We start from the raw sequence: 27338 nt of genomic DNA, 5'->3' as shown, positions 1-27338 counted from the left end.
GCTAAAATTGAACTTTTTCTTTTTAATTAACAATTATTAGCAGGAGCGTCAAACAAATTTTTGTTGTTACATTTTCCCTAAGAAAAGTATGCAACACATGTATGGATAATTAATTTGGAAATTAGAAGTCCAGCATAATATTTTTTTGGATAGTTCAATAAGGATGTTTGGGAACAAATGACAGTGTGAAATTTTGGTAGATTTTAGGACGCATCACAGAAGACGGCATTTTTGATTAGCTTTCGCGGGACACATAAAATGACTTGGTGGATCAGATTGGGGCCCCCAGGCCTTGGGTTTTGACACCTGTGTTTTATTAGAAAAGTATAACAATAGTACCCTAACCTTAAAAAATTATCCTAAGATGTAATTTCAATGTAGTCCCTGAGTAGTGAAAGCGGCTTTTATACATGACTTTTCTTTTTACTCAAATTACCGAATAAGAAAAATACAGGGTGAAAAATAGATCCTATCCTGTCAACTAATTGAACCGACTTGTTCTTTACTTGTACAAGACATAGAAAAGGAAAATATCTAACTATTTATGTATGTAAATCAGTCGCTCCTGTATTTACTTTGTACGGATAACGCGTGCTTGTACGCGTGCGCGCGCCCACCAGGCAGGGCTGGGAATTTCGGGTTAAATATTCAAAATGGCGGACGGAGGAGCAGCGAGTCAAGATGAGAGTTCAGGAGCAGGTAATGATTACCGCATTTTACATATTCATACTCATATTCAAACAGCCGCTACAATTTACGAGAAACTAATATACACGCGGAGGGCGAACGTCGACTTCACGGCACGGGGCGATAAAGACCTCTCTGATCCATCTCTCGAAATGCTAGCCAGCTGTAATTTGACATAGCAGGAAACGAGCTATTGGCCGTTCGACGACAAATTACACGGAGAAACATGCCTCCCCTTTTGTGTGATTAGGCGCCTGTACAGCCGCTACATATTCATACCTCTGTCGACAAACACAATTTAGCATATTTTATTAATAAACACTAAGCCGCGTCCACGTGTGACACATTTCTGTATTGCAATAATATCCGCGTTTAGGTTGCAATGGCGAGCAAGCGAGCTAGCGTTAGCCTGGAATGCTAAGCGCTAGGCTTTGTGTTGATGGCAAACGGTGTGCGGTGCTTTTTGAACCAGCTTTGCATATTCATTTTTTTAAAGAGACGAGCGCCGGGCTGCTTCTGTTGTTACAAGTTGAAATAAAACATCAGTTCAATGTTTTCGTGTCGTGCGATTCGTACCTGGTCACTTTCAGTGTTCTTTTTCCTTTTTTTCCCTTTTTTTCCTCCATCCTTTTGTGCTCGGCGCAGTATGGAGCTACAGTAGCCTGTTGTGTTATTCATGCGGGGCCTGCTTGAGCCGAGTGCGGCGTTGAGCAGATTTCATCGAGCGGTGGCAACAACAAACCGAGGAATGGGCTCCGAATTCGGTTGTGTGTCTTTTAACACACTGGTTTTTGTTAAACGGGAAGTAAACGCGGTTCCTTTGAGAGAATTGTTTTGCACTGTTTTGCACACTTTTCGGGCAGTTAACGCTTCACCTTGCTTTTGGTCCGTTTTCCAAAGGTCTAAAACAGACTTTTTGGCGGCACCTTTGTCTCTACACACAGGTATAGAGAGAGTACCTGTACCCAAACCCCCAACCCCTCCTCCTTCTCCCCTCTCCACTCTCCCCACCCTGGGGCAGTAGTGAGGCCCACTTCCCGGAAAGGCATAATAATAACAGGCAGCCAGGGCATTCTTAACTGTTCACTGGGGCTTTCATGACTGGGCAAGACGCAGCTTGATGAAACTGTGTTTTCTGTTGTTTGTTTAAAGTGGGGAACTCATCTTATTTAACTCCATAAAACTTGAAACTTAAGTATGACGTTTCTCCTCAGATAGATTAGAAAAATAGTTGTCCAGGAGGTAATGTTTTTATTTGTTTGCAGGGGTGGTCAACCTAGGGCCTGTGGGCTGTAGAAAACCAACAGAACACAAGAACAGTGTTGCCTTTCGATACAAATGGCCCAGCCTGTGGATTTTTCCTGATATGAGCCGTTGTTTTGACATAAATGTCAATCAGGTTTGACAGAAAAGAGGTTTCAAGCCATCTATTGCTTCTCCCATTTGGAGATTACGGTCCAACTAAATATTAAAATACAACTACATGTATTTCCTGAGAAAAGTCGGGTTAGCTTGATGCTAACAAACAATGCAAAGTCTGTAGACGGCGTAGAATTTGTGTCATGGTGTTAGAACCCTACGGGCAAAGAATGTTGAGCGCAAGGGTTGGAGCAAAACATGTAGACACACAATGTAACCGTACTCACAGGTATGTTTTTTTTTTTTAATCCTCGCAAATGTTGGAGGAAAACATGTAGACAGACAATGTAAACGTACTCACAGGTATGATTTTTTTTTTTTTTAATCCTCTCGGAAAATGGTTTATATCGCTTTATCTTACTGCAAACCTATTGCATGTTACCCGTATGTCTGTATTATTCTTTTCTCAAGTGCCTACGGTAGACATTTCCTGACTGAAATACATTTTGGGGAGAGGCTAGAACCAAACTAATGGCATTTCCAAATCTCTCTTGTTCTCATTCTCATTCAAATAAAAAATATTATTCTAAAACATCCATCAGTCAATTATATGAACCGCTTAGACTCGGTTCAATATGATTTTAAATCATACTTTAAAACAGTATTCTTACAAACAAATGTCTTAAATATTTTTTAATTTAGCTTTGAGTAAATATGAAGTCAATAAGCATCACTTTGCACTTATTTGAGACTAATTTATCTTTAGATAATTGCCATCTTGTACCATTTTAGTGGTACAGAAAGATTTCGAAAACGCATTTCGTTTTCTTATTGTTAATGTCAGTAATGGAGGATGGGTAAAAAAATAACACTATTTGTGGGAGGGCGTTTACTTTAGCTGTTTTTAACATGGCCTGTCATGACAAAAAAAAATCAAATGTGTGTCACTAAAGTCTGGAAGTCGTGATGATATTTGTTCCATTTGAATTAAATAGTGTTGAAAATGTCCTTTCTTGATAGTATGTATTGATACCTCCCTATCTGCCTTGCAATTAATCTAAATTTGATTACGATTATACACTACACTTATTACACTCAACAAATGTATATTAATCATTGTTAAAATAGTACTCATTTTACAATGTCTAATACTATAGTAAGTATAGTTTGAGTTAAAAATATGTGCGTTCGATTGAAATTTAGATATTAGCACAGTCCTATGGCAATTCATACTTGAATATATACATTTGTACTTTTTTATTTTAAGATAAAATGAATTATATTTGTCTTAATATTGTTTCTGTTTATCATTTTTTTGTACAAAAATGTTTCAATAATCCTGATTTCAATTGTTAGTAAAATAGATCTGATTAATATTTATTTCATAATCGAGCAAGCCTAATATATATTGCATGTTTTTTCATAAATTTTGTGTGGCGCCTAGAGGACCGATAGGGAAACGTTCCCCACCCCTTGCTGCATGCGTGTGGGCGTGCGCACGCGCGTGCAGGCAGAAAAAATATGCAGTCTTTGCAAGTCAAAGCAGGGTATTGAAAGGAGCTTGTCTCCTCCTGATTCACTGTATTTTATTTAAATTTGGATTATTACACTATTAACTTATTAAAAAAATTAGTAAATAATTGACATACTTATGTCATGGTAGGGAATTATTTTAGAGTTCTGATTTTTCAAAATTTCAATATCAATACAACCAATGGAAGTTTACGTTCAATGATGCTGCTCCACTTTGGTTAACTTTCGTAGCTAAATTTACCATTGTGATTATTAATAACAATCCCGTTTAAACCCTTCATTAACTTCCAATGGATATCATTCTCTAGTCACATTATTCTTATTACGTTCTTGGTCTATTGACTGCATTCTTAAAAAAACCAAAAAGTGTCGCAACAAGCCAAACATACAGTTAATCCTTTGATGTTGGCTGAAGCAGGTCTCGTGATATGCATTTCAACCATGATTTGATGACATCACGTATTGTGATGGTTTCTCTAATGGCATATGCCTCCTGTCAAGTGTGGTAGAATTTAAAGACATTGGACCTTTGAGGTACCCCTGCTCCTGATTCTGACTAATTTTATTGCATGAAATCATATGCACCCTAAAAAAGTACAAGCGACTTATTAAACTCCTGAATATTTGCATCAGATAAGAAATCAATTTGCATCCTCCCACCCCCCCCAATTTAATCAGAAATACAGTTCACCCTGATTCCAGCCTTGTAGTTGCGTCATGAATATTCATTGATGTAAACAAGGGTGTTATGAATAATGCATCAGCACTGGTAATAAATTCAGAACATGGCTTCCCAAAGGTACAGAGAAAGCTCCAGTCGTGCAAGCTTCTCCGCCACAGCGGGCGAAAATCGTAATGAGTAACAGTTGTGTGCTTGTGCAGTGAACAGATAACTCCTTGTTATGCTTATCTGAGTCTCATTTATGTGCCAACAAAACGAGCTATTCCTTTACACAGCCAGCTAAGTTCCATATGTAATGTTTTGATTTTTATGTTATTGCGATGATAATTAGTCTTTTTTGGGGGGGAATAGGAAGTAGCCAGGACACATGGACAGCTAATTCTGATCCGCTTTTCAATGATTGCCATCTAATTTTTCCTCTTTGCCCCTCACTAAAACCCTGCTGTGGTGGGATCCCCAAAAAGCCAAACAAAACTGTTGCTCGCCGGTCTGAAGTTTTAGTGCCAGCTGGGATTTTTCTAGAAATGTTTGTTTGGGTTCCAAACTTCTTTACATTGTTTAACTCCAGCCATCCATGTTCTATATTGCTTATCCTCATTATGGTCACAGGGGGATTGTATTTTTTCCCAGCTGGCCTTGAGGAAGAGACACACACATTCGTATTTGAGTACAATTTAGTCTTCAATTAAACCTGGAAATATATTTTTGCGATTGTGGGAGGAAGAGAAAACCCGCACAAGAATTAAGAGAAAACACACACTCTATACAGGATCCCCACAGCCTGGATTTGAACATTTAATTCCCTCAAGCTTAAAGTTGGCTATTATAATATCCAGCATGTTTTACAGTCAGCTCACAGCTCAGACATATACACGTTTTCTTGACGTATGCCATGTGTATGATGTAGATTATAGGGGCTTGAGGAGAATGTGGATGGACTAATTAGGTTTGGTCTCTGTCTCGTGAATCTCTTTGCTAGCATTAACCGCTGACAGCCTCTGTCGTATAACTGTGCTAATGAGAGAGCCATTTAAAATTCTCTGTGCATGGTAATTGTCCCATGCATTGTTCCGCTGCAGTCTTTTTCTTTCTTGCATTGATTGACCTGCGGAAATACTATGTGCACTCAGCTTTTGCGGTCTCTCTCACATGGTGTGAACATCAGCCATGTTAAACAAAAGGCTATATTGTGTACCAAGATGTGGTTTGGATGGATTGGTGGTAAAAAACAGAATAATCTAGAAACCTCAAGATCTCTTCCAATAATGCCTTATTCAAACAACCGAAGCATCTGTCAACTGTCTTGTGTGATGCATTCGATTTCCCAACACACACAGTAGAGTGTTTTCATTGCAGTCAGTACATATATCTGCTAAGGTGCTTCGCGTGGTTTGTGGGTTAGAATCAGCAACTGTGAGCCGAATTCACCAAGAATGAACTGTGACTGTTGATAGCGCCTTCAATTGCACTTAGCGGCATGCGGTTTTCTCCCTGATTTCCCCCTGGTTGGAATAACCCACACATGACAAACTGGTGTTGATGGATGGTGATGTGTGACGTGAACCAAATATGTATAAGTGGAACCCATACTGGCGTCAACCCTGAAATATCGTATGAATGAAACATCATGCACATCTGCGGTCCGTGATCAATTGCAAAGCACTCGGCGCAAACACAAAGCGGGGGACTATAGAAGACTGAAAAAGGTGTTGACTTTTAACAGCATTATCTAATACAGTGTCTGCAGTGGAGGGAGCGTTAAAATGTATGCACTCACTCGAGGGTGGTCAGATTCAATTTTGACTCAACCGCGCCGAAAAAAAACATTGAATATGTGGCCATTTTGGTTACGGTGTTTTTTCGCTGATGTGTGTCTGTCATTCTTGACGATTATCGACTAATCTACATTGTTGAAAATGATTGTCCTCTTTGACTATGCAACGTGAAAGGCTCAATGAACATGCTGGGGTTTTTTTTCTTCTTCTTTTTTGAAAATGGAGATGCGAGACTTCCAACCGCCACAGATAAATTACCATGTTCATTAGTTAAATTATTCCACACAAACCACCTTCACATTACGCTTTCCAATCGTATTAGCTAGCATAGGGGCAGGCAAACGTTTTGACTTGCCGGCCACATTGGGATCTAAAATTTGACAGAGCTGCTAGGAATTTTTTTTTTCAATAAATATGCAAGATGCGACATCTACACACCCGTTCATACAAGTCCTCTCCTCGCCTTTCCGCCTTCAGTGAGGCTAAAATGTATTATTTGAATGTACCCGACCCAAATTTTCCAAGATTTTGCTCATTTCACCTGTATAAAATTATGAATGTGGTAATATTTGAGTATATTGTAACTATGTATAGCCGCACACCTTCCAGCAAAATTCAGTGGGGGTTAGATGGACCTCTCAGTGTCAGCGCCGGGTAGAAGTGGACAACGCGGCCGGCGTTGCACGGAAAAACGCACCCCTTCACGCTCAACCAAAGCGTGCTAACTTTGCTACAATCTACTTCATAAAGTGGATTTATTTGGCGGTGGCAGGCAAATCTCGCTCGCTTTCAGACCTTTAAGTTTGTGTGATAGCCTGCGCCCTGTTTGAGGGAACGACGTCATTGCTTTTCTTTTGAGCAGAAAGATAGTTGGAGTGGCTTGACGACACACTGCACTCACACCCCAAAAATCTATTGGGGAAACACAGGCATTGCACATTTTGATTGAATGATTTGGATTTTTCTTTTTTTTTTTGGGCCAAGTTAGGCAGACTGGATTAAAAAACATGGCCTGCAGCAGTAGTTTGCCCATGTCTGAGCTGGCATATTATTCTAAATAACATAAGAATGCTGAACTGGGCGTATGTGGGGTTTCGCTTTATATACTTTTTGTGAGAATATTTTGGGTGGTGTGCCATGTTATTTTTCAAATATAGGATGTGTGCAGCGACTCAGTTATGTTTGGGAAGCACTGACAGAAATGTACATGTAAATGTAAATTTTCTAAGAAACAATTTACCAACATACAATTTTAACAATCTTTGACAAAAATGCAAAAGTGTCTGTGTTGAAATGCAGGGGCTAGGTCGGATCAGTGAAGAAGTTGAATAAAGCTTTTACTTGCTAAACTCCTCCCACTGTGGACTGGGACACACATTCCAGTCCAGTCATTGGGGCTACACTGGACACATGTGTACACCCTCCCATCCCCAGCACCAAACACACACACACACTCACGCGCTTCCCCCACTTTATTAACATTGGCTAAAACGAATTCAATTCAAAGCATCCTCAAAAGTGAAACACTAATGAAACGTAAAAGTGAATCTAAATATGCTAATCTACCCTCCCAACCACTTCATAAACATCGGCAGCAATCTGTCTGCCACCCACTTGCTGTGGAATGCTCGAGCCACAGGGGGTCCTATAAGTAATGACATGCTTGTGTTGTATTAATGCAAAGCTATTTCTTTCCGACTGACTGAGTACCCTCACATCCCTGCAGCCGTCGTCATAACACCAACTATCCCCGGGGTCTGTGGATTCTCAGCAGCCGCCCTTCCATGAATATAGTCTGCCGACAGGCCCTTACACTGCTGTCTGGGATAACTTCAGCCTTTACCTGCTCTTACCTAATTAATTTTTAGCTGTGCGCTCCCCTTCCTTCTGCAGCGCCTCACTGTCCTCCTTATTCCCTGTTTTTTTCCTATCGTCCTCCAAAAGACATCCAATTAATATGCTAATGAGCCGATAAATATTTATAGGCGACTTTAAATTATGCAGAAAGCTTTCATTTCGTCCCGGTGTGAAATGCGTCACTCGCAGGACTTCAAAGTCTTGCATTTCTAACGAGGCGGCGAAAGATTTGCATACGGCTTTAATCAGCTGAATACTGATTATGCATCATTATAGAGTTGGAAAAGGCAGCTCGGGGTGGAGTGCGCCCGCTGCACTTGTCATTTGTTTCATTCCATCAAGAAAGGCAAAACTTTTTTCATGCATACACTGGAAGTGCCAACATCGAACACATAGTTGTTCTAAATTCTAAACAAGTTTCCTAACAGGAAATAACGTGAATAAATCAGTTACATACTCCATGTTACCTAACCCATAAAACATTTAATAACACAGACAATCCTTAAACTGTCATTAGATATACACACGCATCTCAATAAATTATAATCTTTAACAGTTGTGTAAGTTTACTTATTTCAATTAATACAAAATACAAAAAAACGGCGCTTAAAACAGACAATTACACAATGCTTAATATATTTCTACTTTTACCTGGCATGGGTGCTGTACAGATTCGGTTCTAGCTACGCAAACGATATTGACTTTATATGTGAAGTGAATAGATCAACACATGTTCGGTATCCTCGTATAATTTGCTGATTGTGCTTGGCCCGGAGTTGCGTTATGTACTCTGAGTGATGAATGCTATTTTGAATTAAAGAGGTTGAGTTTAAAATAAAATGCATAACACACATAGTGTAGCTATTTTTTTTTCTTTTTTTATGTAAATAAAATGGTCTCCCCCCCAAAAAAAACCCACACACACTCTATTACTTTGTGTTGCACGGTCAAGGGCACCGAGATGGAACTTCCGCCTCCTAGCGCAGTCTTTCCAGTCCCGCAACGTGACGAGACTAAAAATAGTTTAGCTTTGGATTTATGTGCATCTACTATATGGCAAGACAGTACGACGATTGAACGAGGTTTCGTTTTTAATGTCTTATTTTGTGGATGCGATCATTGACGTCATTGATAGGTTGCGCAAATTATGACATTCCAGTCGATCACCCATTTTGCATAAAATGCAAAATATCAACCAATTTCGAGTCTATCATATTGATGGAATGACTGTCAAAATCCAAAGTCAATTGAGCAATTTTGTGTAGTTTCTACTTAGACTAAGCATTATCCATTCTTCAACAATTAAATACAACAATTAGAAATTCCAGTTCAAAGACTCAAGAAATAATAGTCATCACATACCAGTGGCCTCGCCGTTCTTATAATATTACTCGTTGTCAGGTCTTTTCTCGCTGATTACCTACAGGGGAGCCTTTTTGATGACTCAACTTTAATCCTATACACAACTGATATGCCATAGCTAACAAAGCCTTGTCACATCATTTGTCATAATCACACAGCTAATTTTAAACAATTGAAGTTATTTTTGGTGTAATTGTAAAACAGAGATTCATCGAATAAAAAAAATAAATACAATTTTAAGCAATTACATTTTTTTTATTTGAATGAAACTTTGTGTACTTAATGTTGGGACAACTTTAAATCGCAAATTTGAGATCTATAGAAGTGGGCTGTTCCATTATGAGGGCGGGGGCAATATAAATCACAAATATTTTGGTAATATCTGAAATCACGTTTTTTTTTTTGTACAAGACCAAAACATGATTCAACTAAACCTGGGAAACAATTAAAATTTTTTAATCGCAGTCAATGGAATGAGATCTTTGTGATGAATCACGATTAATCGCATCGGTTTAGACAAAATACCCAACATTCTTAAGTAGTGTATGATACACTTTTATTTTAAATGCCATAATATTGGTTGGGCTTACACTTTTGCTACCCGCCAGAATTTATATCCCCTTATAACTAAAAACAGTATAAAATAAAATAATGGAGGGAAGGAGAGGGAGGGAGAGGGAGAGAGTGAGAGAAAAAGAGAGGGCGAGTGAGTGAGAGAGAGAGGGGGGGTGGAGCAACAGGGGGAGAGAGAGAGACAGAGAGATTTTGTTTGCTTAAGTCCTGTAAACGTTGCGAGTGTGCGTATCCCAGTGTTACTCAGTGAAGCGCTACTGCCGCTATTGATCGCTGTTAGCAGGAGGGAAAGGAGCAGTGGGAGGAGCATCGCACCGGACACTCGGTCGAGGGGAGGGGAGGGGGTTAGCCCGACAGAGGTTTTTTTTTTTTTCGTCAATAGTCACTGCAACCATGCTTGAAACCACAGGTGGAGCTTACGTTGGTGAGTTTTTTTGTTTTTTGTGCTTTTAAAAAAAAAAAAAATTAATGGGGCTCTGATAGTTAATTGTTCGTAGTGATTCCCATAGGGAAGAAAAGCACTAACCTGACAGTTTTTAGACACAACTGTCACACGTATTGCTTTTTCATTGCAAATTGTCCTTTGTGGTTTTGGGCTGCATTTGTTACATCATGCCGAGACAAAATACATTCAATTAGAAATTGAAAGAGAATTATTATATTGTGTTTGAACTGGATACTTATGTTGTCTTCTTTCTCCCTCTTTCAGATGTGAAAGTGAATCATCAGTCAGAAACTACTAAATGTGCAATGGAAAGTGGTGACAGGAACACTGGTAAGTGACCTTTCCATCATTCCTTTCCTTTGCTCCTTGACTTTCAACAGGTCTTTTATTCATACCTGTTCCAGTTGCCTAACAGCTCATGACTTTCAAAGCAGTGTTAGAATGTTACACCAACTTCTTTGCGTAGTGCCAATGCAACAAATTATTTATGACATTGATTCATCCTTATTTTTTGTATGAACATTACAATGAAATGCTGGTGTTGATATTTTGATAAATTAGACCAAAGCAGGGTGATGCTTAGGGTCTGACATCAGATGTCTCCAGCCATGCAGCGATTCTTCTTTTTCATTGTGGCTTTCCATTCTCATATTCATCATTTGTTGTAAAAGCAAAGGCATCTCTAAAGCCACCAGATATCTGATTTGTCTGTGTTTCTATCCGCAGGAATCACAATCAATGGATTGGACTTTCAGAGGCCAACTGTGCCAACCACAAGTGCAATCACCAATGCACACGCACAAGCCCTCCTCCAACAGGTAACAAAAATCAGATTTGAATGAGCTGTAGTGAAATTTATGGGAAAAAACCCCCAATCCCATCTGTATCAAAGTGCTTACCATACAAATAAAAATAAACTTAACAAGCAAACAATATATAAAGTACAAGCAAAATAATAATTTACAATTTAGATTCACAAAATGCGCTCCCTTGAAATTGGCCTTATATAGACAGGAGGTCCGATTGTTGTCTGAAGCCGTTGATTGCCGTGCATAGTAATTTGGAGCAGTGCATTTTAACACAAACTACATTGCTTATTTATTTTTTTAAATGGTTATCATTGGGAGGTTTGTTTGAAAACATTCAAATTATTCCCTAACTATTTAAAAGTATTATTGATGAATATCGAAATAGGGGCTGCAACGATCAAATATTTTGGTATTTGGATATCCTACTGAAAATTTTAGCGAGGAACCGAGTATTCGGATAAAAATGTATATTATTTTGCTTGGCTATAAATACAGAAGACCAAAAAAAAAACATATTTCCACTTGATGTCCGACCAACTGCTTTTCATTTTGAGATAGTCACATTCAATACCCAAATTTCAACTTTGCATAGTAGCATCCTATTTTCCTCTCTTGAAACATGACTGAGATTTTACACAGATCTCTCCCCATATTTTTGTCTGCGGGAGAACGTGACGTCACAACTCCTTTAGCGATTGTTGCCGGTTAAAAAAAACACACTTGAGTAATCCTGGTTTGTTAAAACGTAATCAGTAGGAAGGGCGACTGTCTCAGGCTGTCCGCATCCAAGTGTTCAGAGTCATTTACGTCTATTAAAAACCGGCTCTGATCGGACGACTTTGGCTGTCTTGGTTGTTTAGCAGATAACTGGCTAGCCGCTAACACTAGCGCTGTTGCTAAATGCTGGCAATGGGTGCGGTACAATACAGGGTCAGCGTCATGATTATTTTATTTCATTTTCTTAGAAGAGCCCTTAGCGATTAAATGTTACTTCAGGACAACGACCCGTGGTTGATAAGAGGCGTTATATGGGACATCCGCTTTAAAATAAAAGCGTGCAAAGGCATTGATTTACATAATATTATTTGGTAAGGTAAGATTTATTTTGTAGGTGGGCTTCTTACCACGTTGGTCTGTCATGCGCGGCATGAGCAATTGTTGCTGGTTTTAGCTTGGCTTCTTCTTTTTGACAGTGTACACGTAAATAAGCGGGTACTTGAGGCAGAAAAAAATATTTTTTGACCCAAGGTACCCGAGTTACTCGAGGACCCGTTTCTGCCCTATATGAAATTATAACAACTTGAAGTCACCCAGTGTCACGAAAGGGACTGGTTTCAACTAAAGAGTTACCGCTGTAGTGGAAGGAATTTAAGTTGCGTTTGAAGAGGTTTGCTCTTCGGCGCTCATGTATACACACAGGCAGAACAAGCTCATTTAAATGAGCCCCATCTCCTTTGGCGTCGCCAGGCAACAAGGCAGATTAATCAAGCCTGTATGCTAATTACCTGCTCCTGCCGTTGCCCGGAAACAGATGGCAGGGAATATGCAAATCTATGCAGGATTTACATGCACCGCATAACAGCTATTTTAATTAGCAATTGCGGCGCCTCCCCTCCCTTGCCCTTCTCTTGTCTCAAAAGGCTGCGGCACATTTTTAAGTGCTCGTTCTTGCACTTTTTCTTTGACTTGAAAACCTCTCCCTCACACAGACTTGAGACATCACCAAAAAAATTATCATTTGGTAGATGGTTCAAAATTTGTAATCTGAATTATACGTGATCTGAAACATCCACTAGTTGAAGTCGAAAGACTCTGGAAGTGTTGTTTCCACTTCTGGCCAGCAGAGCGCGTTGCCTCAAACCCGGCTCATGTTGGCTGGAGGACCGATTGCAGGAGTAAGTGGCCTTTTGCCTCCATCACCTGGTGTGTGGCCATACGGCTGGCAGAAGTGAAATTGCTTGCCCTTATTCTGTTGCTAGAAGGCGAGTGTTGCCTTTTTCCCATGTGCCTGCTCCATCTTTGTGGCCCAAAGACGGTCTCTGAATTCTTCCTCAAGCAAAACATGTTTTGTCTCAGCAGGTTAACCACATCTTGGCTCGGTGGCTATGTTTCACAGCCAATGCCTACCATGTTAGTTGCAAAGTGTGGTTGGCTGGATAGATGGAAGCAATATTGCTGTGCCTTTTAATTTGAGTGACATCATTCACTTTTGCACTTGCGCCCATTTACCTGCCTAGTCACCTTTGTCTTGCTTTGACATTTAAAACTGCTATTTATGAGAGATTGGGGCTCAAATTACATGACGTGTCCCCAGTCAGACTCGGGTTGCCATTTATAGGAGTCGTGACTTGGTTGCCAAAAACTTGGGAAAGATTTGACTTCAACTTGGTGTCCAAGAGACTCGACTTTGACTTGAGCTTCATGACTTGACAAGTCATCTCATATCTCGTTTGCAGTTGGATATCTACATATTAACGCAATTTGCCTTGTTTGGGAGGAAATCAAGAACTATTCATTCATTCATAAACGCCAACCTGGCAACCCAGTCAGCGGCACTTGCCTGTGTGAAGTGATGACGTTCCCTCAAACAGTGACAGGAGCCTCTCCCACGATCATTAACCCAGTAAGGCCTAAAGCACTTGGCGAAACATCCCTCTAAAACTTATGGGCAACTTTTGAATCACCCTCTAAAAAGTTTTACCAGAAATTCAATACCTGCAAAATAATATCTCAGCCCCTGTGGCCGATAGAAACATAATTTCAAAAGGACTTGAGAGTTACACCTGTAGCTTTTACACAGGCCTGGGTTTATTAATAATATTTCAATATATCTTTAAAAATCAACAAACTTCGCACAAGGAAAGTAATATTTGAATACGACAGATTTCTCAGTGAAAACTATTCAGAAGAGGTTAGCCATAAAGTAGCACTTCCAAAAAGCTGCATTTGCTTCAATCAAAATGTTAAAAAATAAAAGGGCGGATCAGTGCAAGATGGTCACTATTTTCAATATTAAAAAAATAGTGTCTGTACAAAACAGCACGTGGTTAACAATTCATTGTTCCCTTCCATCAAAAATGTACACACACCTGTTTCAAATGATCATTATCAGGCATCTGCAAAGCATGCTTATGAGCTGATCATTTGCATCAGGTGTGGTGGACGAGGGAAACATGTCAAATAGGCTGGATAGGGACTCCTGGGGTCCAGACTTCGGCATCCCTGTTTTATACCCTTCAATTCTCCCTTGGTGCATTTTTTTATGTTGTTCTTTTCTTCCCCAGCTTACTCTCACCCCAGCCCAGCAACAGCTGTTGATCCACCAGGCACAGGCTCAGCTCCTGGCTGCGGCCGTACAGCATTCAGCCAACCAGCAGAATGGCACCACTGGGGCCAGTATTTCAGCCTCCGCAGCCACACCCATTACCCAGCTACCCCTGTCACAACCCATCCAGATATCTCCTGTAAGGCACAATCACCATTCTAACCAATTTTCTTCTGATTTTGACATGTTTTTGTTGTAATGCTTCAAAATGCCAAATTGTGTTGCTGTTGAATGCTGATTCGTAAGTGCTTCTTAGCCAGCTGCCTAAGAATAAAAAAATAAATGAATAAATAAAGCTGGATTCAAAAGCAGCACCAATTTGCCGGTCCAATTTAAAATCATTATGGATGAGAAATACAAGGGTCACTGGGACTGTTAGGAGTATGGTGTTAAATCAGGAAAGGCCTTGCAGGGGAAATAAGCCCAACCAATGTTTTTAAGTAATACGCATTATGTGCCTGAATTAGTCAAAGCATGGTAGCCATTTAAGGCCATGTTCACACTGCAAGGGTGTAATACCGCATTCAGATTTTCTTTTTTGTTAAAGCTGAGTTCTATATGTACTCATTAACATTGCAAAAACAAAAGAAACTTCTGTGTATGGAACACGTTTGAAATGTGACATGCATGCACAGAAAGCACGACGTCAAGTGACACAAAAATCCGAGGTCATATGGCAGTGTTTGTAATTGTTTCCAGTGTGTCGGGGCTCATCTTTTTATCATCTTATATCAACAAAGGAGCAATGTGGCAGGAGGGAAAAATATTTTGGGTGAATGAAAGCGACGCTTTTCAGTCTCTTCATTTTATGCATTTCCTCGTGTAATAAATGAACAGTTTGCAATATTCAACATATCCCTTATAGATGTCATGTGCTCAATGGCACAATTATCATATTGTTAGTTAAAAAAGGTTATTTTTTTCTCTCTCTGCAGCTCCAGCAGCAGAATTTAAGTCTGCCCCAGTTTGTCCTGGTGCAGCCCGGCCACCCGATTGCCACTCCGCTGCAGCCCGCTCAGTTCATCATCTCACAGACACCACAGGCCCAGCAGAGTAAGGAAACATTCACAGGGGGAAAAAATGCGTGACAGTAACAGAAACTGATTTAGTATTGTCTTCCGTCCCCGGGTTGTTGTTCATCGTGTAGGCATATTGCAAGCGCAGAGTCTTCTCACTCAACTACCTCAAAGCCAAGCTAACCCCCTGCCGACACAACCGTGCATCACTCTTGCATCACAGGTTGGTGTTGTATTTCACGTCGTGTGTTTTCAGATATGTGTATCATAGCCTCTTTTGGCACCCTCTTTCAAATGTAATCGTCATATTTGTTTTTCTCTGTAACATACAGCCTGCAACTCCAACACGTACCACGACAGCCACACCCATTCAGTCACTGCCCCACAGTCAGACACCGCCCAAACAGCTGGACACGCCCACTCTGGAGGAGCCAAGCGATCTGGAAGAACTGGAGCAGTTTGCAAAAACATTCAAACAGAGGCGGATCAAACTGGGCTTTACACAGGTACCTTACCAGTGTGTTACATTTTATGGTTCCTGTTATTATTTCTTTGCGTTACACTCCATGTCCGTCCCTGTGACCAGGGGGATGTTGGCCTGGCCATGGGGAAGCTGTATGGAAACGACTTCAGCCAAACAACTATCTCTCGCTTCGAGGCCTTGAATCTGAGCTTTAAGAACATGTGCAAACTCAAGCCGCTGCTGGAGAAGTGGCTTAATGATGCAGGTTTGTCCCTGAACCTCCTCATACGTATTTGATGTGCAGTGATCGAGACAGTTCCTCGCCTTTACCTTCCTCTTCTTCCGTTGTGTCGGTGCTGTTTGTGCAGAGAATCTGACATCCGACCAGGGGCTGTCCACCCCCAGTGCCCTCGGCTCCCCTGGCATGGGCATTGAGGGGATCAACCGCAGACGGAAGAAGAGGACTAGTATTGAAACCAACATCCGCGTGGCCTTAGAAAAGAGCTTTCAGGAGGTTAGAAACCACTTGTATTCATAGCAATATAGCATATGGTTCGTTGAAACAATGAGACTGGGTGGGAGGCGCCATTCAGTTGTTAAAAGATGTGGTAGTCGCAAGTGAGTTTTACTGACAAGTAGGACTACCAAGATTAGGCAACTAATCACGGCGCCGCCATCACAGTATTGCTTTCAAATTAAGCTGTACCATCGTTTATAACATCTCACAAATGCTGGTACAAGCTGCAAAGTTGAATGCTCTATCATCTTATGAATGTGTACATACCTTAAAGAATTCAAACTGTTTACTAATTATGTTTATATAACTGCTGTTTGCTGGTGCGATAGGCCACAATTTACATGGGATCCCATTAGTCGACTAATCGCAACTACAGTTGGTGATTAATCGACAGCCAAAATAATCGTATGTGGCAGCCCTACTGACTGGGATTGTCCGGCTCCTTTGCCCCCTTCAAGCAGAACCAAAAACCTACCTCTGAAGAGATCACCACGATTGCTGACCAGCTCAACATGGAAAAGGAGGTGATCCGGGTCTGGTTCTGCAATCGGCGTCAGAAAGAGAAAAGGATAAACCCCCCGAGCACAGGCGGCATTGGCGGCACCCACATCAAAACCATCTTTACACCCAGTAGCCCTTTGGTGAGGAAGCGCATGTACAACAAAGTCTCAGTTGGCTTGTTTACCTTTAGATTTGTGTTTTGTTTTTTGACAAATGTAGACATAAGATGTTATTCACAGTTTTATTTTTCAAGGTGGCCAGCACAGCAAGCTTGGTGAACAGTCCGACTATAAACACACCCACCACGCTGACTATAAATCCAGTGATGCCTCTCACCAGCACCAGTGTCTCCAATTTATCCTTCACAGGTATGTGTGTTACACCAAAGACTAAGCACAATCTTTTACGTGACACTTGTTGATGCTTGCAATATTTCCTTTTTTGAATTGCATTTGGAACTAGAGCTGCAAGCAGCTATAAATGGCCATAGCAGCCCTGGCCACCTTGGGGTATGGGCACATTGGGATACTGTCAATGTTTGAATTGGAATTTTAGGAAACTGAAGTACATCAGAATAAAAAACAGTTTGACAAAATATTACCTCTTATAAAAATCCAGAAATAAGGCAAAATTAGGAAGGAAATTCAAAACTCGTGTTGAGTTCAGAGTAGACATTCTGTAGGTATTCCTCCATCATGGGCAGCACGGCTGGTTAGCATGTGTTCTCACCCTGGCTTTCCTGTTTGGAGTTTGTATATTCTCACCATGCCAACGTGGGTTTTCTCCCACAGTCCGAAAATATGCATGGTAGGTTGATTGGACAATCTAAATTGTCCCTAGCTGTGATTGTGAGCGCGAGTAGTCATTGGTCTGCGATTGGCCAACAACCAGTTCAGGGTGTACTCCGCCTACTGCCCAAAGACAACTGGGATAGGCTCCAGCACCCCTGCGACCCTCGTGAGGAGAACCGGCTGACATGCCTCTATCTTTTAATAGATGTTGGGGAAATGCTGTTTCATTAAAAATTTGTTTGGGTTGTTTCTCTTTTGTTTTGTTTTTTCAACCGCACAATAAACTAATAATAACTTTTTAGTTTGCCGGGGTGATAACTTTCTTGAGTTAAAATGGGAAACCGCGTGTGGGCACGACAACAGGATTCGACGAAATAACAAACTTTTGCTTTTCCATCTTGAACATCTTTAGATGAAACACCCCCAGTTTCAAGACAATTGGATAAAATTGCATGAAGGAGTTCTTTAAAATGTGACATCTATAAAAAGCCCAAAATGGGGCCACCTGATTCAAATGATCATTTTTTTTTATCCGCCTCTCGCAGAACTTGCGAATGAGCAGTACTGCTGGCTGCATACATTTGTGCACACGTTGTGAAAATTCTGGTACAATTTCTGGACCTTGAATCAGATTTATTGGCCGAGTATGCATAACACACAAGGAATTTTTCTTCTCAGATTAAGGCTTTTGTCTTGGGAGGTTGTACTGTTTAAATTGTATTTTCCCACTCCAATAATCACTAATGACCCACTTTCCTAGGGACAACAGTCGGAGCCACAAACACCGCATCTGTCATCTCCACCACACCCGTGATTACCGCAGTAACCAGCTCTCCATCTCTAAATCAATCCCCGACGTCTGTTCAGTCCAGCACCATAGAGAATAAAGTCAGTACTCAGGCGCAGGCCATCGTCACCCAGGCCCCAACATCCATCGGCTCCACCCTCGGGACGAGCCAGGTGATGGTGGCCGCCCCGGGCCTGTCCGCGGCGTTTCAGGGAGCTGCCCAGTTGCCTGCCAGCGCAAGTTTTGCGGCCATGGCTGCCGCTGCAGGGCTGAATCCCGGATTAATGAGCTCCTCCTCCTTTCCTCCAGGGTTAGGATCTCCTCACAATGATTTAACTCATCTCCTCTGTGGTTTTGTTGCGTAGTTTACCGCTGATCTACAGAATTTTTTTCTGCGCTCTGTTTGCAGTGGGGCTGTGCTTAGTCTTACTCCCAGTGGCCTTGGCAGTGCCCTGAGTCCTGCTGTCATGAGCAATAGCATGCTCGCCACAATTCAAGGTGCGTATTACCGCGTGCTTCATATTGCATCTGGTAAATAAACTGGTGGCATTATTCAGATTCCTCTTCATACATGTTTGCATCAATACAAATGCCATGCAGCATAGTCACAAAATCCTTGGATAGAGAAATGAAAATATGACAAAGGCTGGGGGGAACCCTAAAAAACATACCACCAAATATTACCCGTGATTGCCTCTTTCAGTTAATGTAAAGTTGACTTTCTGAAAATTATTTACAAGATTAATGCGACATTAAAGTGCATTATAGTTAAAAAACAAAGTCCAGCTCAAGGATTTTTTATTGCCACAATTCCATTTTGATATCTTAGGACAAGGTTTTCTACTGGTGTGTCCACGAGGATCAAGTCTTTAAATGGATTAATAAAGAAAAATCAATTAATTTAAAACAGTTTAGAAAGGAACCCTACATGATTATATAAATTACATAAAGGGAAAGGACATTGCACCATAGTGCTATAGAGATAAATATATTCCCCCTCTCCAGACAGACAATATACCCGATCTTGTCATTGTAATTTGTGTCTAATGGATTTTCCCACTATAAATTTAATCACCTCATTAAAATGACATCTACACCTTCCCGCCTCATTTAAAAATACAGAATCAACGAATATGCAAATAACAGTTCCAGAGAAAAAGGTCAGCTGAGAGACACAAGGTATCTCCTACTTCAGGGAAAAATCTTTTTTTTTTTTTTCATCGTTAATATTTTGTAGCATTCACTTCTTTGCAAATGTATTTTTTAAATGGGGTTGCACAATTAATCATTTTATTAACCTCGATCATGTGTTTGGCTGCCACGATTATGTTCTTGCTTCTTTTGATTTGCACTTCATTCTGCATTATTTTCTGTGGGCTATATATGACTTGGATATTATCCATAATTCTTTATGGCAGCAATATCTAAAGCAACAGGTCACAAACTTTAGTATAGCTTTGTTGTCCAATTGAAACAACTAAAATAAATTTTCTTCAAGTTTGCAGTTGTACAAATAAGTGTTGGTGGTTGAGAATGAGACTCCACCAATTTCTTTTTGAAATATAAATGCTTGTGCTCAGATATAGTTGTCATAATTTTGTTATACACACATCAACTTTATTTTTCACCACCGGTGTCCCCACAGCCCTGGCGTCAAGCGGCACCATCCCCATAACGGCACTGGATGGCAGCAACCTGTTGTTTGCCAACGCATCTGGCAGCGGCGCACCCAACCTGGTGACCACGCCGCTCTTCCTCAACCCCCAGAACCTGTCGCTGCTCACCAGCAACCCTGTCAGCCTGGTGTCGGCCGGGGCGAGCGGGCTACAGGTCACCGCCGACTCCCATCACCAGGTGTCCACGGCCGCTGTGCCTGTGCAAGCCACGACCATTACCACTGCCTCCAAGGCGCAGTGAGTCCGGCTGCAATGAACGCCCAGTTTCTTGAGCTGTGCACTGCTCTCCTCACACACAGGGCAGGAAATGGGTCGTTTGATTTTTGTGGCTCTGCGCTGCATTAACAAACACACATCCGCTCCATTGTATCTATTATTTAATCTAGTCCCTTTTGCTTTCACCAACAAAAAACAACCGCACAGGGTTGTGCTTGACCTTTTTGTTTCTGGGTTCTCCTCTCTTAATCTTGATGATATTTGGACCCCGTAGCCAAATGGAGACTGGCTTCTTGAACCAGGAAGATAATTTTCCCCCAATATTGTCAAGCTCCTCACATTTTGTACATATGTCCTTCAATTTCATGCAATCTCACTTTACATATTTTCTGAAGAAAAAAAATATGATTTTACTCTTAACTTAATACTAACCTCATAATACCTATTATCACTAACGGGGATCAACTTATACATTTTTTTGGGACAGGCCTTGACATGAATCATATCAGTTTATTTTTCATCGGATATTCTTAATGTATTTAATTGTTTTTTTATTTTATTTTTACATTTTCCCAACTTTGCAAGTCTAATAAGTTAAGATTTAAATATCTCTTTTAAAAAAAAAAAAAAAGGTGGTTGTAAGGCTTTAAAAACAAGTAATAAGTGGCCGATATAAAGGTTATCATTGCTTTAAGGAGCGCAGAGACCTGTTGGGTCTCTATGAGTTTCTCTTTCTGGAAACACTGACTTTTAACAGCATCCCCGCTTGTTAAAAATGTTGCCGATTGTAGACACTGATGGAAATTTACTGAAAACTTTCAACCGCTTGAAAAACACATGGAGTGAAACAGTGGTTGAAGACCGATAGCGGACGTCTCTGCGTGTTGTGTAAAGCTCAGAGTGACACTGAGACTTCAGTGACCAAATGATCCACAAGGCTCAACGGTTTGAACAAAGATCACCTGTCAGGAGGTGTGGTCATCACACTAAATGCAGGGTGATGTTGACTAAATAGATTTTCTTTTTTATATATCCTATCTTTTTTCTTTGTAATAGTAGTACCGTCGTATCTACTTGTGCACAGTATCTGTACCAAAAAAAAACTGGATTGATGAGCTGTTTTGAGAGAAATTACCTTTTTTTTCCCTTTTGTCTGTGGTCGTTCGAGTGGCTGCATACTTAAAGATATACCAAAAATCTTTGTTCAAATAATTGTAGTCGGTGTAGTTTAGGCGATATATTTATGAACAGAATCTCACTTCATTTTTTTTCAGCAGAATATAAAAATGCAATATTTTGATAATTTTCCAAAGATTACTTTTTTTTATTTGAAAGTCTTTCATAGGTTATAATTGGCAGCACAATTGACCAAAAACAAAGGAAGGGCTGCGTTGGAGCATGACAAACCTGTTTTCTATTTTTATTTCACTGGGCCTCGCCCTAACATTTGCTCCCAGAGTCATTTGATGGCCCTGTTTTAACCGTTTTAGTAGCATCTTTTGGGTGTCTGTGAAGCAGGAAAAATTCCTTTTCGAGGGGAGGGTTGTACTAATATTTCTGCCATAAAACAACAGCTTGAACCAAAGTGGTTGTCCTTAATAGCGGCTGTGCCTGTCTGAGCACTGCAGTTGCTGTTCACAAATGTCAGCACCCGCTTTTCTTGATCTGGTGCAGTTGGAGAGGATGGATGGAATGCCAGCTTGCTCCTCCGTGTTTTCTTAATAGCTTTATTAGCACATTGTGTGAAGAGCAGGCTTTGTGGCACTAAAGTCTGGTAGGCTCCACTATGTCAACACTAAGGATGGGCATTGGATTTAAACAGATTAATCGTAAATAACGTACCTCAAAGCAATTTAAATTTAATGGTGGATTCATTCTCAACTAGTTTGAAGAAAACCTGACATTAGCTAAAGTGTACGTCCAAACTATGGAACGGGGATTTCACCAGCTAGAGATTCTTCTGTTGCATTCAAATGTTTAAAAAAAACAAACTTATAACGGTTAATAGAAAAAATTGGTTTGTTTGAAATTGGTGTTGATTAGTCATGTCCTGAAGCAACTGTGGCAAATTAAATTGCATTTCGTGCTGCAACCAACAGAGAAGCCATTGATTCAGTCTATTTGTGCCACTAAATGGCATTTCCCTTTCCTATAAAAAGAAAAAGATATAATTTGAGTTCTCTTAGATTGTGTATAACTGATCAGGTACAGTAATGACCATTGATAAATTGTTCAAATTAGTTTTTGTCAAATGCCCATTCGTAGTGCGCACATAGGGTAGATCTGATCATCGCTAACATTTAAACCAGCATGTAAGCATTGCAGTGCCCCACAGCTTTCTCAGACAGGCTTGGCTTCTATTTGTCGCTGCAGCTTTTTGGCTGAGTACTGTTATGTGCCACGCATTCAACCAAACCCCACACAACAGCATCACTGTTCTGCTGCTTCTGACTAACAAGATAGCAGTGATTAGGAAATCATTGAGCGTGTAGGCAACGAGATATCCTTTTGTACTTCTTTTCTGTCAACTAATTTTGACTGAATATACCTCAGCAGCACTTAAACATAAGGTTCACATTTTTAGAAAATTTCCGTGTGTTGAGTGTGGAATGTAAAAGTAACGTTTGGCTTGCCATTCACAAGTTATCCTGCTACATAGGAACCGTACATAATAGGACAACTACTGCTATTCTAGTACTACTATTTAATTTTTCTCTTCGGCGGTTTCTTGGTGATTGACGAAGAGATCATTCTTGCCAAAGTAATAGCCTTTCTCTTTGCAGCTTGGCCGGCTTACGGCTGCTTGTGTCTTTGAGGCCGCCATGCACCGATGGAGGCCAGTTCTATTCTGCTGCCGTTTGTAGTCACGCGACATTCGAACGCATTTGCGAGACAAACAGGACGCCATCGGTGCCCTAGGATGTTACTGATATATTTATCTGAGGAAAGACGTAAGAATCAGAAATTTCTTTTCTTAATTCTATACATATATGTATGAAAACATGTGTAAGATATGCATATTTTATATTTGAACTTGTATGTTACTCAGACTGAATGTAGTGTTTATGACTCCAAAAAAATTCCCCCCATTGTGTGTTTTTTTTTTTTTTTTCAACTCAAGACCAAAAAAGAAGAAAATTACAAAAAAAAAAACAAATCTGCGTTGGCTGCGTCAGTCAATGACATGGCAATGTCTCTCCGCTCAGGGGAGGCGCTCTGACGCGCACGTCGTCTAGCTAAGAGAGCGGACACTCTGATGTATGTTTATTTTTTTACACACACGCGCATATATAATTTTTTTTTTTTTTTTTTTTTAGTCGAGTCATTTTGGGCTTCATTTGCTGTGCCGTTTTAAACAATCATTTGTTTTTTTTAGTTTCATTTTATGCCTTTTAACTGATTTGTATATGTGAGGGCACGATCACTGGCTTTCTTAGTTTGACAAAGACGATTAATGTTATCATTTATGCCTTATTGTTATGTAGATGACATGATTGCATTGTAGCGTGTGTGTTTGTGTGTACGCGCTAATTTCTGTTTGAGCTTAGGGTTGCCAGGTGCATTGTCACTGACAATACAGTGTACTTTGGCCACTTTGAGTGCAAGATGCTTAAATTGCTACCTATGTGTTTAGGTGTGACTCAAACAATGCCTGTAGGAAAAGCTTTACTAATAATTCCAACAGGTAGGCGTATGTATGTGAATGAGTGAGCATTGTAAAGTATAGAAATGCAGTCTGCAAACCATTGTGTTTTTTTTTTTTCCACCACTGACTTTTTCTAACATTGGATAAGGAGTAGGGATGGGCATAATAATTCATTTATCTTAGAATTTGGTTGATTCTTCCAAAATGATTGTTGATTACTATTTTCTACAATTTCTTGAAGACAATTGGGGCAAAATTGCTACAACCAGCAAATTACACGTTATTTCAATCTAGTTTGTGCCTCCAAACAGGAATTGAGAAAGACTTTCCCTCTATTTTGAAATGTATCGTATTTTCCGGACTATAAGACGATACATTTTCCCCGCTCTTTGAACCCTGCGGCTTTTAATGCGTCGTTATTTATGGATTTTTACTGACGAGCTTCAAGCCGCCAATAGGTTTACGTATAGTCTTGTCACATATGACCAATGAATTTAATTAACACGTCACAGTGGACCTTTGAAACTGTCCAAGTAAACCCTCATGTTGAATATTCATCAGCCATTTGCGGTTGGAGTACACATACGTGAAGGTTAGAAACGGACTCAGATACAGAAAAAAAATCCCGTTCCAGACCATAGTTAAAAAAATAAATGCTGTCCCGGAAAACACCTCCCATTCGGCCCTTTAGCCTTTCAGAATAGCTAGCAGACACGTAAGCCCAAGCATCCCCAAACCATATACTAATTGTGGCGTAACTAGCCCGGCGCTGCCTCCCGGTCTGTGTAAAGCTGTGTTCGTCATGTCATACGGCGCTCGCAACTTTACTTTGAACCTCTTTCATGTGCGCCCTTCCCCCTTTAACGTCCACATGCTGTCCGCAGTCAAGTCTGCCTTCCTGCTATATAAGCCGTGTGTCTGCAGGTAATGCTCTGTCAATCAAGCGGAGTGATTATAGTCCATTTTGGAGAAAATTTAAGACTTAATTGCGCCTCATGGTCGAGAAAATACGGTATATAATTTTATTTTTTTGTAAATGCATCCGTGTGACCTTTTTCTGTGTCAATTTCACATTTTAGAACGTGGAAACCTGAGGCCATTAGTAAGAAGCAGCCAATGTGTGTACAAATGTGGTTTTATGGCTAAATTTAAGTGTTACGGATTTTAATCAGGTGTGTTGTCTTGAAATTACAGTGTGTTTGTGTTCTGACTTTTTTTTGTTTTTTAAATACTGTTTCAATATCAAATTTGTTGAAGGTGAAGTGCTTATCACAGAGTTGAACTTTTCTTTTGGAGTGCCTCAAGGCACTCATGTAGGACCACTATTTCTTTCATCCTGAATATTGTTCGAAAATCTAACATTCATTTAATTCAGCGTATTTTTCTATATTCGATCAAGAACAAATGCCCATCCCTATTTTCTCTTGGTGGTGACAAGTGATCATGGTTTCAGACTTGCGCTCGTTTGTCGACTGGCTTTGCTTCAACGCTTCATTTTGATCACATTTTGCAGATCCCGGTGGATCGGAACATTAAATCGACCCGCCGTTTGTTTTTTGTTTGTAATGTTGACAGATGAAGCGTGGGTGCACCAGTATACCTCATTTCTTAACTCAAAACTGAGTGAAACCTGCTTTAACCTATTTAACAAGAAAATGTTTGAAAACAAATGAACGTGTCATCGGAAAAGCCCGCTCATTCTTGATGTGAAGGGTCCTCCACGAGGGGTGCACACAGTACTCACTTATTTTTTTGCTTTCGTTTACAATGTTTCTCGCACACCTTTATTTTTTTTTTTCTTTAAGTTTGACAATCCTAGTTATGTTCTAACTGTAACCTGGTGTGCTTGCTTTATCACTCCCACCCCTTCCTCCCACCAGCTTTGCAAGGTGGCGCCATCCCATGGTAACAACATTAACCAAAGACTAATAACTGATTGTACATGAATGTGGCCCAACCTCTTGCCTCACTGCTCCTCATCGAGCTCTCACCCACTCGTGTTTGGGGTTCATTAGCTTTGACTGTATGCGAATGCTTTTGTAATGGTCGGTGCTGCAGTTTTCAGTGCCTGTGGGTGGGCAGGGGTACCCAGTGAGGGTTGGGAGGCGGGTGGTTGTGTGGGCTTCTTTGACGGACACCTCTTTGTGGTAGCTGGGTGATGTTTGTTAATACACACTGAGGGTTAATCCTGTGCACACTGTACATGCTCAGGACTCCGTGTCTGTCTGTCTGTCTGTCTTGAGCGCTGTTGCTAGAATCTACATTTCGCCCTCTGTCTTTCTGTCTCAAGGACTTTGGATAAAAAATACATTTGAAAAAATTAAATAAAAAAATAAGTCACCATCCTTATCCTGGAGTGACACATCCCAAATACACCAGATTTCACTGCTGTAAACGCGCATCATCCTTTTTTTTTTTTTTTTTTTTCCGCCCCTTCATTCCCATTCCTCGCTTACTCATTCACGACAGACTGAACAACTGTGACAGTATGCATCCCCCGGTGGGGCATTCGGTGACACTTTGCTCAATGCTTTACTCCCAAGTGAGACGTCGGGAATCCTCACAAGCGCTATATATCCCAAAGCAAAACTCCAAATATTTTAAACTTTTTTGTGTTTGTGAAGAAAACTTGGATACCAAAGATATCTCTGTCAACTGTCGCTCTCTTCCTGACCGCCCTGCAGCATGTGTATTAAGAGACAAACCCAGCACTGGCTTTGAGTCCAAGCCTCAGTAATTCCAAAGCTTAGATGTATATTTTGATATATTTCTGTCAAGAAAAAAATGTGTGGAATACTCGTCTGTTTATTGTTTGTTGTCATTTTTGTTTTTCTCTCTCTCTGTATCTGTCGCAGCATGGAACTAATTGCAGAAATGTCTCACTAGGTTGAAGACATTGTATTTTTGTATGTTTTTGGGCGTGTTGTGCGATATCAGCCCAGGTGACCATTGCTTTTATCATGAGAGATAAAGTACGATGAAAAAGGATAAGGAAAAATGTACATATTCTGTCTATCTTCAGAAAAGCGTTGTGTAAAACTACTCACAGTGGACACTTGGGCTCATTGAAAGGAATGTTTCCCCCTCCCTTTTTTTTTTCTTACTCTTCGGTCTAATCTTTCTAACAGAACTCTTAACATAGAGTCACCATCTTGGACTAAAAACACTGAGGGACGCTGTTCCAAAAAATGAAAATACAAAACAAAAGGAAAAAAAAAATCCTCCAGTCATGATGGCATTGAACTGAAAGACTGTAGGAGTTGCAAGTATGTGAATCAGGATACATAGTAGATTTTGATGCGTTTGTCTGCTGTATTT

The 27338-nt window shown here is 40.4% G+C and overlaps 1 protein-coding gene across 5 annotated transcripts; it reads left to right on the top strand.

The window, feature by feature from the left end:
• Positions 1-653: 653 nt before the first annotated feature.
• Positions 654-24823, top strand: pou2f1b (POU class 2 homeobox 1b). 5 transcript variants are annotated; one of them, XM_088315055.1, is made up of 14 exons: positions 654-699; positions 10538-10603; positions 11000-11091; positions 14367-14546; positions 15343-15460; positions 15555-15646; positions 15756-15929; positions 16010-16151; positions 16255-16400; positions 16865-17044; positions 17158-17272; positions 18456-18792; positions 18892-18980; positions 20128-24823. In XM_088315055.1, exons 1-14 carry the CDS (start codon positions 654-656, stop codon positions 20397-20399), a joined length of 2049 nt encoding a protein of 682 aa, XP_088171181.1. In that variant the 3' UTR covers positions 20400-24823. The 5 variants fall into 5 exon arrangements, with proteins under 5 accessions (XP_088171181.1, XP_088171180.1, XP_088171179.1 ...); XM_088315054.1 differs by having other exon boundaries at positions 16862-17044; XM_088315053.1 differs by having other exon boundaries at positions 16246-16400.
• Positions 24824-27338: the final 2515 nt, after the last annotated feature.

Source organism: Idiotropiscis lumnitzeri, chromosome 14, assembly GCF_059441095.1.
Source record: "Idiotropiscis lumnitzeri isolate Australia: NSW breed Sydney's pygmy pipehorse chromosome 14, RoL_Ilum_1.0, whole genome shotgun sequence".
NCBI classification, from domain to species: domain Eukaryota; kingdom Metazoa; phylum Chordata; class Actinopteri; order Syngnathiformes; family Syngnathidae; genus Idiotropiscis; species Idiotropiscis lumnitzeri.
Note: the sequence above shows the minus strand (reverse complement) of the source record. Positions and strands in the feature narration are given on the sequence as shown.